We start from the raw sequence: 12,556 nt of genomic DNA, 5'->3' as shown, positions 1-12,556 counted from the left end.
AGCTCAAATTTGGAGCCAATAGGTTGTAAGTGCAATGTATTAGGAAATAACCTAACATCCAAATGTGTAGGTATAACTACAGGAGACACATCTTAGTCATTACCAATCCAGGTATTTATCATCTGCAAATATAAACAAATAACAAAAGAGCACAATTCATTCATGTATCTAACCTATATCTTCCGGACAAGTTGGAGAACCAGGTCCAGGTGATATGACAATATTATCGAAGGCTTTCTCCTTATACAAGTAATAACAAGCATCTTTCCACGTCCAGTCGTCATTGCGCACTACCACAGGAGGAACTGGCACAGTAACAATGAAACAAAACAAACAGATGTCAGAACAAGGCATTGCTCAATTAATTATCAAACTAACAGGCCAACTCAGAGAACAGTCAGTAATTTCTCTTATTTTGAAACATCAGAATAATCAATGTGTGAATGTTATCAACCCAAATTAATATGCAGAGTGTGAACTGTTGTTTCAGTGAATAATTTGATGTTTTTAGGGAAAGAAATCACTATGCGATATCCATTTTTTAGCAGAAAAATATATTATTTAAAAACGATAGGGGCATGGGGCTAAAAAATATAACAGTTATGCTTTTTAGTTTGTCTTAGGTACTTTAGACATCAAAATTTGCAGTCAAACACTCATGAAGCAATCCATTCTCAAGCAGCCATTCCCACCAATGCACAAGGCTCCCACACCATCCAAGACACAACCTTACCACACTTTTTTGAAGAGACTGTTTTCGTGACTTGAACCTGTGACCTCTATGTTTGAGTGTAGCACCACCCTTACAATTTGGGTCAAGGCATGGCAGCCTTACCCTCTATCCACTTTCAAGCAGCATAGGATAAATAAAAAATGCAACACCCAGTGTGCAAAGCTCCCAAATCATATCAGAGTCCAGGACGAGCATACAATTTGCAAACTTACCTCCACATTTTGAGAGGCTATTTCAAATTTATGCTTAAAATATCTACAAGTCCTTGTCCAATTTGATGCTTAGCAGATCTGCTCCTGAACCTTTCCGTCAAAAACATATCAGATGCTGTTATTAAGGACATGACACAACACATGCCATCTGAAGCAGGAAAAAGCCTAAAGATCTTAATATATGCAGCATGCCAGAACTTATAGACTTTTAATTTTATTGCAAGTGTCATTGTAACCAAAGGGCAAAATGCATGCTGATCTTTTGGTCCCATGTGCTTTCGCTTCCAAACCTCCTAAGCACCTACATATTTCTTAAGCATTGGAAAAGAATGACCCCTTAATGCATTTTAGATTTTTAATTCCAGCTTAACTTCAAACTAGCTAATATCTGAATAACCTGCTGCCAAAGTATTTTATGGAGGAGCATGGCAGAAAAGCAACAAGGCTCACATAAAGTACAAACTTTCATTTTAAAAAATGTCACTGCCAGTTATTCACACTTATCTTATGAAAAAGTATCCTCAATGAACATCCTACCAACCACAAGCATAAGTTACTACGCCCCATAACAAGGCACCTGGCACTTATTCAAATGTGAAAAGCCTGCGAGGATGGTATTAAATTTTGGTTGAAATTTTGGACTTCCTCTGGTCAGAAACAGAAACAGCATTCAATTTCTTTTTTGCAAAAATTCAGCCGAACTTTCGAATTTCATGTATAAAGTCTAAACAAAAACAAGAAAAAATTGAGGTTTTTCATTTTGCTTATAAATTAGCCACAATCATCTATTTTAATGTCTCTCAAGTATCATTCATAATTTCCATAATTTAATATAATTTCGTTCTTTGGAACCCTCAAACTTTCCATTGAAATTGAAATTGTAGTCCTTGCCTACAACTATAGCCCTCATTCAAAAGACTGTTAGGGCAAAATTATCATGAATCATGATTGAGAGATTTCAAAAGAGCTTCTAACAAGGCATTTAGGAAGTCTTTCAACACATATTTAAAAAACTCAAAAGTTAGATGTCTAGAAGAAGTCATCAAATTTAGCTATGGTCTTATCTACATTTTCCTCACAATCATCTTTTTAGGATCCAATATATAGGCTTGTGCATTGCATTTGAGCATCAATTAAAAAAATATGTTTGAAAGCATTGTAATAGTCATGTTCATGCATAGAAAACATCAAAACACTCAAAATGTTTAAAAACCATAATGACAAAAATCAGACTTGGAGATTGTTACATCAAAAAAAAAATATTTAAGTCTGATTTTAAAATAACACCCAACAAATTATAAAATATTTTAAGCACCACTGCTTGAGTGCTAGAGCATGTGAAGGTAGAGAAATAGAAGAATGTCTCAGGGGCAGGAGATACACTTGCAGAAACTGAAGGAACAATTATTTCCACTATTGTTGCTGGAACACTGGGAATTTTTCCGGTGTTTGTATCATGCACTCAAATTCTGGATTTTTTTATTTCTTCACAGCCTTACTTTTTGTGCTTTGGGTGGCATGCCATTGGTGCCCTTTAATGTATAGCTCACACACTCTTCTGTGCAAGCCAAATTCCATGCAAGAAACAATGAGATTACAAGAGGTTTGGATTCAGATACAAGACTGCCAAGAAGTTGGTTTGCATATGATCCCCATGTTTTATGGCTAAATTTTCAAAACAGGCACTGGTCTGACGATGTGCCTCACGCAAGGAGTAGAAGCAGCAAATAAAAGACCCACAAGAATCACATAACAACAACTGTTGTAATCAGAAGAGATGTGCAATGCATAATCATGAATAACTCAAAAGGAAAAAAATTAGAATAGGCAAGAAAAAAACACACATGGAGAGAGACGCTTACCACCATTAATAGTAGACAACTCTTGGTAAATATTGTATGTGTAACTATCATAGTTGTCAATCAACAATGTCCTCACAAATTCTAACTTGCGAGTTGCCACCTCCAACTGTCGCTTACCCAAATATGATCCTTCCAAGTGTTCAGGCATCAAATGACTAGATATCACCGCCTTTTTAGCATCATGATTGCAGACTTGAATATTCTCTCTCTTAATAAAGTAACCAAACCGCACAACAGGTTTCGACACTAAGAAACTCTGTGTGCATTGAAAACTCTCAAAACAAGGAGATAACATGTCGGAAGATGATGAGCACCAACTGAAATTCATTTTTGCCACTACACCTGCAAAATAGCAATACACAGTTGTCAGATAAGGCAGTTTCTCAAACTTAAAGGTCAGACATCCAAGGCCTCCCATGCCAGCTCAGGGGTTGGGGAGAAGCCTTGCCTCCACAATTGATGAGGCTATTCTACATCCTAGTTGTCAGATATCACACAATTTTCTTCGTGGTCATTCTAATGCTTATGAGTATAGTTGAACAACTCATTCTATTCCTAAAGCTCATAAAATATTCTTTAACATCAATTATTATAAATGCCACGAACATAATAATTTCAATCTTAAAATTAAGCATCTAAGGACAAAGTCTAAGTAGAATTTGGATAAATACTGACAAGGTCCCCATCAAATAGATAAAGTCGGAGTCCTAAACCTAAGGTTACGTTTGGTTTCTGGAATGTCTATTCCTAGGAATAGAGTAGTTATAATAGTAGAATTTGATAGTTTACAATGCATATGTGTGTGTGCAATGTTATCGTAAAGCAAATAACAATGCAAAATTTGTTATGAATCCATAAACAAGGAATAGACAATGAATAACTATTCCCAACATTCTGTCTATTCCTTTGCTATTCCATGTTAGACAGAATAAGATAAACTTTCGTCGTAAGTGATTTATTTCTAAATTATTGCATCCCTAAAAAATATTAGATTCTCATTGTATTCCATCCTATTTCTAGGAATAGGTATTCTACGAACTAAACATAGCCTATACTTTCACCAAGACAAATACAAAAGTAAAAATTAATAAAACAAAGAATTCTTCAAATTTTAGACTAATAAGGCCCTTAGTCAATGATGGTCCAAATAAAAAAGGTTGTGAAAGAGGTAATTTGGATATGGTTCTATCTTCTAACCTTCTCCACTTTGCCTGAAAAAAGTATTCAAAACCTGCACTTTTGTGCTCAACAGCTCAAGACAATAACATCCCAACTAACCTATAATTACCAGCACATCTCATAACTACTACCACATCTAATGACTATTGCACCAAGCAAAATAAATACATTAACTTCATGAGCACTTATTAATATTCTAAAAATCCCTAAAATCCCTGCTTCAAATTCTAAATTTCAGTCTAAAACAAGCTACTATTACCTGATCATGTTTCCAGATCAATTCACAATAACTCATAATGGGCTAGATACTTAAAAAATAATAATAATCAAAGTATAAAAATGGAAAATATATAACTAAATTATAAAATGGAAAAAATAAAGAACTACTTATTTTGTAAAAATTAGATGGAAATATATTATACATGCATCACGTGTGATAACTGGTTTTACGCACAAAAAGGGCATTTCAGTTCTCACTTTTTATTTCCTCAAATATCCCCACATAAATATTAGTAAGATAGTAACAATAAAAAAAAATATTAGATATTCCAAAACTATGCCATAGGCCACAACTACTCATAGCTAATACATAATTAGCAATGACTCTTTCTATGGTACGACGGTACCTACTTTTAACTAAAATATTACAATACAAATTCTATATTTCAATTTCAGAAAAAATTACTACTACTTGACCAAATTTGCCCCACAACTTACAACAATTCACAATTAGAGATATAGACAAAACTAATCAAAAAAAACGAAAGAAATATTGAATGTGAAGAATAAATTAATCTCATAAATATATTGCACTCGTGCTTGTGTCCAAAGACCAGTAGCATTACAATATGTAATACAAACAGCCAAATGGGCAAAACAACAACTAGAAAAGAAGTATTCAATGACCACTTAGCAAACAAGACACCCAGAATAATAGAGGGAAGAAAAGGTAAGACTTGACAATCATGCCTTACAGTCAATGGCAAATATTTATATAATAATAATAATCCAGTTCATTATGTAAACAGCAGCAAGTAGTACTTTTAAGGTGTAAACTATTTTTATATGATTGTAGGATATCAAAAAAATTCTGCAAAGCGAGAATTAACAAACACAGATCCAAATAAAGAATTCTCCAACTACTACAGCCTAAGTGGTGGAAATTCAGAAGAAACAGTCAGGAAACACAAGAAGACAGAAGACATTCATTTCCAATATCACAAATCAAACCCAGGAGAAGAATCCTCAAAGACAGATCTTGCAAAAAGGGCAACGAATAAAAATGAATACGTTAAATAAAGATGGGGAATGAGAAAGCAAGGTGGCGTACCACAAAACCGAGATGAAATTAAACCCAATTGTGTACTGCTCGTATGCTTGAATGAAATCCAAAAAGAAGAAGAAAAATAAATTGAAGGATTGCACAGCTGAATCTGATCAAGGCAGAGAGAAACGGAGGGTTGGGGGCGGCAGGCGAATGTGAAGTTTAAATACGGCGTCTTTTGGGTAAGGATGGGTTGGTGGCGGCAGACGTCATTCCAACGACCGGAATATCCCTCTGCCCTCAAATTAGGGCGGGTTTCACATTCTGGGGGACCTCCGTTCATCCAAATTGGCAGCCCCGTGGCACCAGCTGGAGTCTGTCCCCTCCAATAAACAAGCGCCACGTCAAACAGCCAGCGCCACCAATCCCTGTTTATTTACCATCGCTATTGGCTAAACACCACCGATAGATTTCTTGCACCAAATATTATCATCGTCGCCATCATCCCCAATACAACCTAAATCGTCGCTGTCTTCGATGATTCCTTCGCCCTGATCAAAACTGGGAGAGGAGAAAAAGCAGAGAGTGATTAAAGAAAAGTGGAAAGCACAAAAGAAAATCGATGGAGATGCAGGGGAAAGGAATCAGAGGATAGATCTCCGAGAAACCAACCAATCGAGAGGTGAGAATGTTCGTTGGACCTTCTTGGAGGTTCCAAATTTTAAGGTTTCAAAATTTTCTCCTTAGACAGTTAAATGTAGTGAATGAAATTTAAATTCATGGGGCGGCTGCTCTTTTCATTAGTGCATAAAATTAATACTGGTGAACGCCTAATATTATAATTTTTTTTTTTTTTTGTTATCGGCTTGTGCTCGGGTAAAGGTAAAGTTCGGTTTTAGTAGTATGAAAGACTTAAGTTTGATCGTATACTTATGATTTGCCTACTATTTGAGGATACATCAAGGACGATAATATTTTCATCCCTAATTTGGTGTAATTAAATAAATTTAAAGTGTTTCGCTATATAATAGGATAGTTGTAAATAGATACTTGTATATTTTGAGATAAATATGAGTAGTTATAGAGATGAATTTGATATAATTATATGATCCATTCAAATCAAGGATTTTATGCAAAAAAATGGAAGGAAAAGGAAAATAAAGAAAAAACTCATTTTCTTTTATATTTTTCTTCTCTATTAAATGTTATAAAAAAATGAAAGTTTGTTTTAATATGACAAATAATTAGAAAAAATAAACTAAATATTAACTGATACAACGTCCCAAAGAAGAGTCCGGAATGGCGAGGAATAATAATATTAAAAGTTCGATGGAGTCGTTACTAACCTGTTATTTTGTTAGGTGCAGTTAGTTCATCTAATTACTACTCGTTGATTGGTCTCAATACTAATCATAAATCTAATGAACTAGTAGTATCGGTCTGCATTTACCAGAATTGGGATCGAGAGTTCAATTTTGCGAGAATAATGTACTCTTGACAACCCAAAAATTTCACTACTCAGATACCACTTGTAATAATATTTTCACACAGCGGAATACCTCAAATATAAATTACCAAAGTACTAATTAACCCAATATAATAATATCATTTCCAATATCACAATTAACACCCTTAAAATTCTAAGTAGTGTACAGAATAACATTACCCCCAGCACTGTCTAAGATTCACGAAATGTTCCACGTGTCCATACTAAGAAAGTACATTCCGGATCCTTTGCATGTGATTAGTTACGAGTCTTTGGAGCTCGGGACACATTGGCATATGAAGAAATACCAGTTCAGATTATAAACTATAAGGAACAAGAGCTGCGTACAAAAAGGATTTCGCTTGTAAAAGTACTTTGGCGTAATTATGTAGTAGAGGAAGTATCATGGGAATTAGAAACAGAAATACGTCAGAAGTATTCACAACTATTCGAAGAGGCTCGGCACTAATCAAGTAAGTAGAACGGTTGGTAAGTATTAATTTTGTATATAGGTTTCTTATGGTAGGTTGTTTAGCTTTATCTGTTGGCTACGGTTGTTCATGGTTGGTCTTTGGGAGAATTTGTCATGATATTGTAATCTCCCAAGACAGTATATGTAACTACTGTATTCCTCCGCCATAAGTGAGGGTATGTAATAAATTTGAGACGAGGCCGCTATGTGGGTAGCTATCGACTCTTTGGTAGAGATGGATTGTGAGATAAGGATGTGATTGGTATTAGTTAGCAATTTCAAGGACGGAATTTTTATAAGGGGGGAGATTGTAGAAACCCGAACCCGAAAAATAAAGAAATAAATAAGAAAAGAAGGAAAGGCAAATTAAAGAGGGAATAACAGTAGGCTTCGTCGACGAATCCCCTATTTTTGTCGACGAATGCCCTTCTGTGGTTCGTCGACGAAGTTCAGGGCATCGTCAACGAAGAGATCCCGAACGACTGAAAGTTCAGGCTTAGGGTTTGTCGACGAAGCTCCTTCCTTCGTCGACGAACTTCTTTCTGTAATTCGTCGATAAAGACGTCATTTCATCGATGAAAGTGATCGGGTCAAAGGGTTATAAATTGATTTTTTGGTTGCTTAATGATTAAGAAACTGAAATTCTCTCTCTCTCTCTCTCTCTCTCTCTCTCTACGATTTCTCGTCGTTCATTACCAAATTCGATGATCAGAAATTACCACGAGGATCTAGGAGAGATTCTTTACAAGTCTAGCAGAGCGGATCTTTGATCTGAGCTTTTCAGGCATCACTCTAAAATTAGGTAAGTAGGATATTTTAAGGCTTTATAGTTGTTTTGGAGTATAGGGGGGCTAAGAAATGTTAAATAAGGAATATTCTGGGATTTGTGTTGATTTATCCAAGGGGAAATGTGGTTTAGGATTTTGAGCTACAAACGTCGTAGGGCATGGATTTTGGGGTTTTAGTGGCCTTTCTTGTAAGCCAAGTAAGGGAATTTGCTTATATCAATGATTTTTGAAATTTGAATCGGTTAAACTGTAGTTTATGGTTATAGGTATGATATGTATACTTATTTGAAAAATTTCACCGGGTGGAATTGCCGATTTTTCGGGTTTACGATTTCAGGAAAATTAGGATTTTGGGGTATGGTCTCCATTTTTCTTAAAACTTATGTTTTGTATTAAATTAAATGTTGGAGATGCTTGAACCCTTGTTTTTAAATTAAATTATATTTTTTCCAAACCATTTACTATATTATTGCGTATTAAATCAAATGAGTGTGGCATAAGATGTTAAATGGAAATAAACTGAACTTGTGGAATATTTGATATGAAACATGGGAACTGGAGTTCCAAATTGTTTTCAAGAAATGTGGAAAATGAGGTGCAGCTTTAATACCGAGAGCTATGTGTGCCTGGGTTAAACCGAGAGCTAGGTGTGCCAGGTTTAATACAGAGAGTTGTGTGTGCCGGTTAATACCAATGAATGAATGAGTTTGTGAAAAATAGTGGAATTGCTTAAATGCTTTGTGGAATGAAAACAGGTTATTGTACTTTCGTTATAAATTATATATATGATTTATAAACCACCTGAGGAACTTGTTACTACGAGAGCACGGTACCATTGCTAGTGATTGATACAGTGCAACCACACTGTATTGTGAAGTGTGGGTATCTGGATAGTCGATTTGGTATAAAGGGCCCTAGTGTAGAATCCAGGGTGAGGTTAGCCAAATCGGACTTGTAACTGAGTGAAGTGACTAGCCTGGTGGGCTGCCATCGGGTCTCCAGACCGTACAACCCGTACCATGGGGGAAGTAAATTGTAGAGACCCGGAGAATTATAGCAATTAAATAATAAAGAAAAGGGGAGAAAAAATATTTTTCCAAGGGGGTTCAGGGACTCGTCGCGAGCACAGAATACTCATCGACGAGTGGCCTATTGGGAACATTAGCGAGGACACATGTCTCGTCAACGAAGAGAAACCGAGAGCAAGATTGAGGGCATGTGGGATCGTCAACGAACCCATATTCTTCATCGACGAACTTCTTTCTTGGACTCGTCGACGAGGAGATGCGACTCGTCGACGAGGAGACACGACTCGTCGACGAGGCCACGTGGACAACACTCTATATATATGCCTAAAACACATTTTTAGCAAGAAACCTGCATGCAAGACACACTCTCTTTAAAATTCGTCTCTCTCTCCTTCTCTTTAGGGTTTCAGCTTCGATTCTCGCCGGTTCGACGATCGGAAGCCGTCACGTTACTCCTGGGAAGATTCTCTACAATACTGCTGAATCAGAATTTTGATTCGGAGTATTTGGGTTGTAGTGATTCAAAAAAATTTAAAAAATTTTAAAAAATTAATTAAAATTAAAATTAAAATTAAAATTTTAAAGTAAAATTTTAAAAAAACTAATTAATTAATTAATTATTATTATTAATTAAATAATATAATATTATAATATATATAACCTTCTGACTTCAGGAAGGAAGTAAACCTCTTGAAGGAACGGAGCAGCACAGTTCGTCTCCCTCATCCCCTCTCTCCCACTCTCCTCCATTTCGTCTCCGATATTCGGCGGATCGAAAATCCGAAAATACGGTTAGGTTCTGCTCGCCGCCACCGACACTTCTACTAGAGTGGATCTGTCGTGGGAGCGGCGTAAGCATATCTCCTGGGGTAAGGTCAAATCTCAAACTTACCTTAATTATTCTTAAACTATAAGTCCCATTAACGAATGGAAATTGTCAGGAGACTCGTGGGGAGATTTTCTATAATCTAACCAGAGCGGGTTTTCAAATTGGAGTTCTAGGTTACCAATCCTAAATCAGGGGTAAGTTTGATAATTTAGGCTTTTATTAGGCTATTTAGAGTATTCATAACCTAGGGAATTTTAGGAGAAGTTAGTATAGGGATTATGACAAATAATATGATGAAGTTTGAATTTTAGGGGTTTTTGAACGTCTGGGGCGTTAGGCCGGGGTGTTAGCGAGCTTTTCAGAAATCAGGTAAGGGGATTAAGTTAAGTCAGTAATTTTATGAAAATTGAATCAATTTAATTGTTATGTTTATATAAATTTATTTATTTATTTATTTATTTAATTGGGAATTTAAAGGCTATTTTGAAAACCAATTGTTCGAAATGGATTTTACAAACTTAGAATATATGGTATGGTATTTTTTAATAAAATGAACGGTGGAAAGTTTGTTTATTTATATGGATATGTTAAAATGTGGAAAATTGTGTGATAGATGATTTAATTTGTATGGATTATTGTATATTTGGATTATGGATTTTGAAATACTAAATTATTTGAGAAATACTGGAATTGTTGTGAAAAATACTAGAAATGCTTGTGAAAATACTGAAACTATTTATGAAATGCAGGAGTTTGAACTAACGGCCAGTGGCTGGGTATTATTTGATTAGCCAAGGGCCGGGATTATTATTTGACGACCAAGGGCTGAGTTTTAATTGATGGTTATATGTCGGATTGTATTTTGTGGTTGGAGGCCAGGTTTTTGGAATGACAGGAAATACATGTGAATTAATGTTTTAAATGGTGATTTCTATTATCTAAATTGCATGATAAGCTTAAGGAACCCTGGGGACCAGTGTATTGTGAGCACGGTACCATTGTTAGAGATTTGTTATGTAGCTATGTGCGCCCACACCTGTGCTAAGAGGTATAGGGTGGCCTTGTCTAATTTGTCTACGTGAGGTGAATGCACCCCCCTGGGTGAGGGCAATCGGACCAGCAGTTGGAGCTGCATAGACCAGCGGAGTATGTTAGGGGAGAGTACAGATGACTATTGTCTGGGTGGATCCCCCAGGACATTAGTCCAGCCTTCGAGTCGCACAACCCGTGTCATGGGGAAGTAAATGACATGTTTGCCACAGGGAGTGTCTTATATGCATATCTGTTAATTTATGTGAATACGGTTAATTAATAAGATAACTTCAAGGGCTTACTGAGAAAGGTGAGTGCCCTGGTAGCAGTAATGGTACTAGAGTAGAGGGAAACTACTTGTATGGGTGGGTAATCTTCCCTATCCTCGGCTAATTGTGTGTGTGAGTGTAAACTAAGAATGTTTTCATAAATATGTTTATCTACTTAGTAAACTAGTTATTTTTTTATACACTAAATGCATGCTGGCCACACACTGATTGTAACGTCCCTCAATAAAATACAATATAATGAATAAATGGTCAACCCAAACCTGTAGGTAACGGGGACACCTTTCATACATAGCAGAAAACCTAGCAGCAGTAAATATAAAAATCCATACATCCATCTATAAAACATAATACCAGAGCTTTCTATTAACATCAATATACTGTCCATATGTACAATCTCCAAAAAGTCAAAATAACACTAGGACTATGCAACAAAAATCTCCTAGTCCTAGCTCTGGGCTTACCCTTCTAGTAGGGAAGCACCAATCACTCAACGGCGGCCCTGACCCGCCGGTCGCTCAGGGGCTCCTGAAAAATTTAATAATGTTGGGGGTGAGACACTTCTCAGTAAGGGAAAATAAACTAAATACAGCTATGTGGCAACATGAATATTTAAAGTACTTATACATATACAGTACATTTCATAACTCTGGAAGTAATCATAATATCATGCTGGATAATCATGTATTTTCATATTCGTTAATAAATCATAACATACATAACATCTGTTATAACTCATAATATTGAAAATATACCCAGGATGTATAGCTAGCTAATGTCATGTATTACCCCCCATGATGGGTTGTGCAGCCCGAAGGCGGGACCCAACAATGGCTGACCGACCACTGCCGAATCAAATATGTCTGTAAGTACGATGGGCCCGCCACACCCTGGTCCGGACTGTCAGGTGGACGTCCACACTCTACTGAAAGCCACATCGACTATCCATCTCCCATCCCCTCGTGGAATGGTTAGCACTAATACGGCCTCGTGCCAAATCTGATCTACCCATAGCTACGGTACCGAGCTCCTGGTCTGAACTAAACTAACATCCTGGTTGTGATAACATATAATACATGATCATACATAACATCATTACGGCCTCATTCCGAAAACATAGATACCGCCTCGCGCCGAAATCATACGTATGGCCTCGTGCCAAAATCATAGTAAATATGGCCTCACGCCAATAATATCAATACTGCCTCGTGCCGATAGTATAAATACATGGCGTCGTGCCAAAATCATATAAATACGGCCTCGTGCCGATAACATAAATATGGCCTCGCGCCAAATATATTTCAGGTATTTACATTTGAAACTAACTCATTTATCATATATTCATCAACTCAATATAACATAACCATCTTTCCAAAATACCTGA

The 12,556-nt window shown here is 36.3% G+C and overlaps 1 protein-coding gene across 6 annotated transcripts in view; it reads right to left on the bottom strand.

The window, feature by feature from the left end:
- LOC131165636 (aminodeoxychorismate synthase, chloroplastic) overlaps window positions 1-6,077 on the bottom strand; it is a 46,411-nt gene extending 40,334 nt beyond the window's left edge. For 5 of the 6 annotated variants that reach the window (XR_009139622.1, XR_009139623.1, XR_009139621.1 and 2 more), the window contains exons 1-3: window positions 5,317-5,769; window positions 2,808-3,149; window positions 174-305 (exon numbers count right to left, since the gene is read on the bottom strand). Coding sequence is in view for 3 of the 6 variants with exons in the window: in XM_058123586.1 (XP_057979569.1) it covers window positions 174-305; window positions 2,808-3,149; window positions 5,317-5,593 (751 nt within the window). In the remaining 3 variants the exon portion in view is untranslated. Of the gene's footprint in view, window positions 1-173; window positions 306-2,807; window positions 3,150-5,316; window positions 5,812-5,922 lie in introns of those variants that run through there. The other variant, XM_058123585.1, reaches the window with a different exon arrangement.
- Window positions 6,078-12,556: the final 6,479 nt, after the last annotated feature.

Source organism: Malania oleifera, chromosome 10 (genome assembly GCF_029873635.1).
Source record: "Malania oleifera isolate guangnan ecotype guangnan chromosome 10, ASM2987363v1, whole genome shotgun sequence".
Lineage (NCBI taxonomy): Eukaryota > Viridiplantae > Streptophyta > Magnoliopsida > Santalales > Ximeniaceae > Malania > Malania oleifera.
This window is presented reverse-complemented; position numbering and strand designations above follow the sequence as displayed.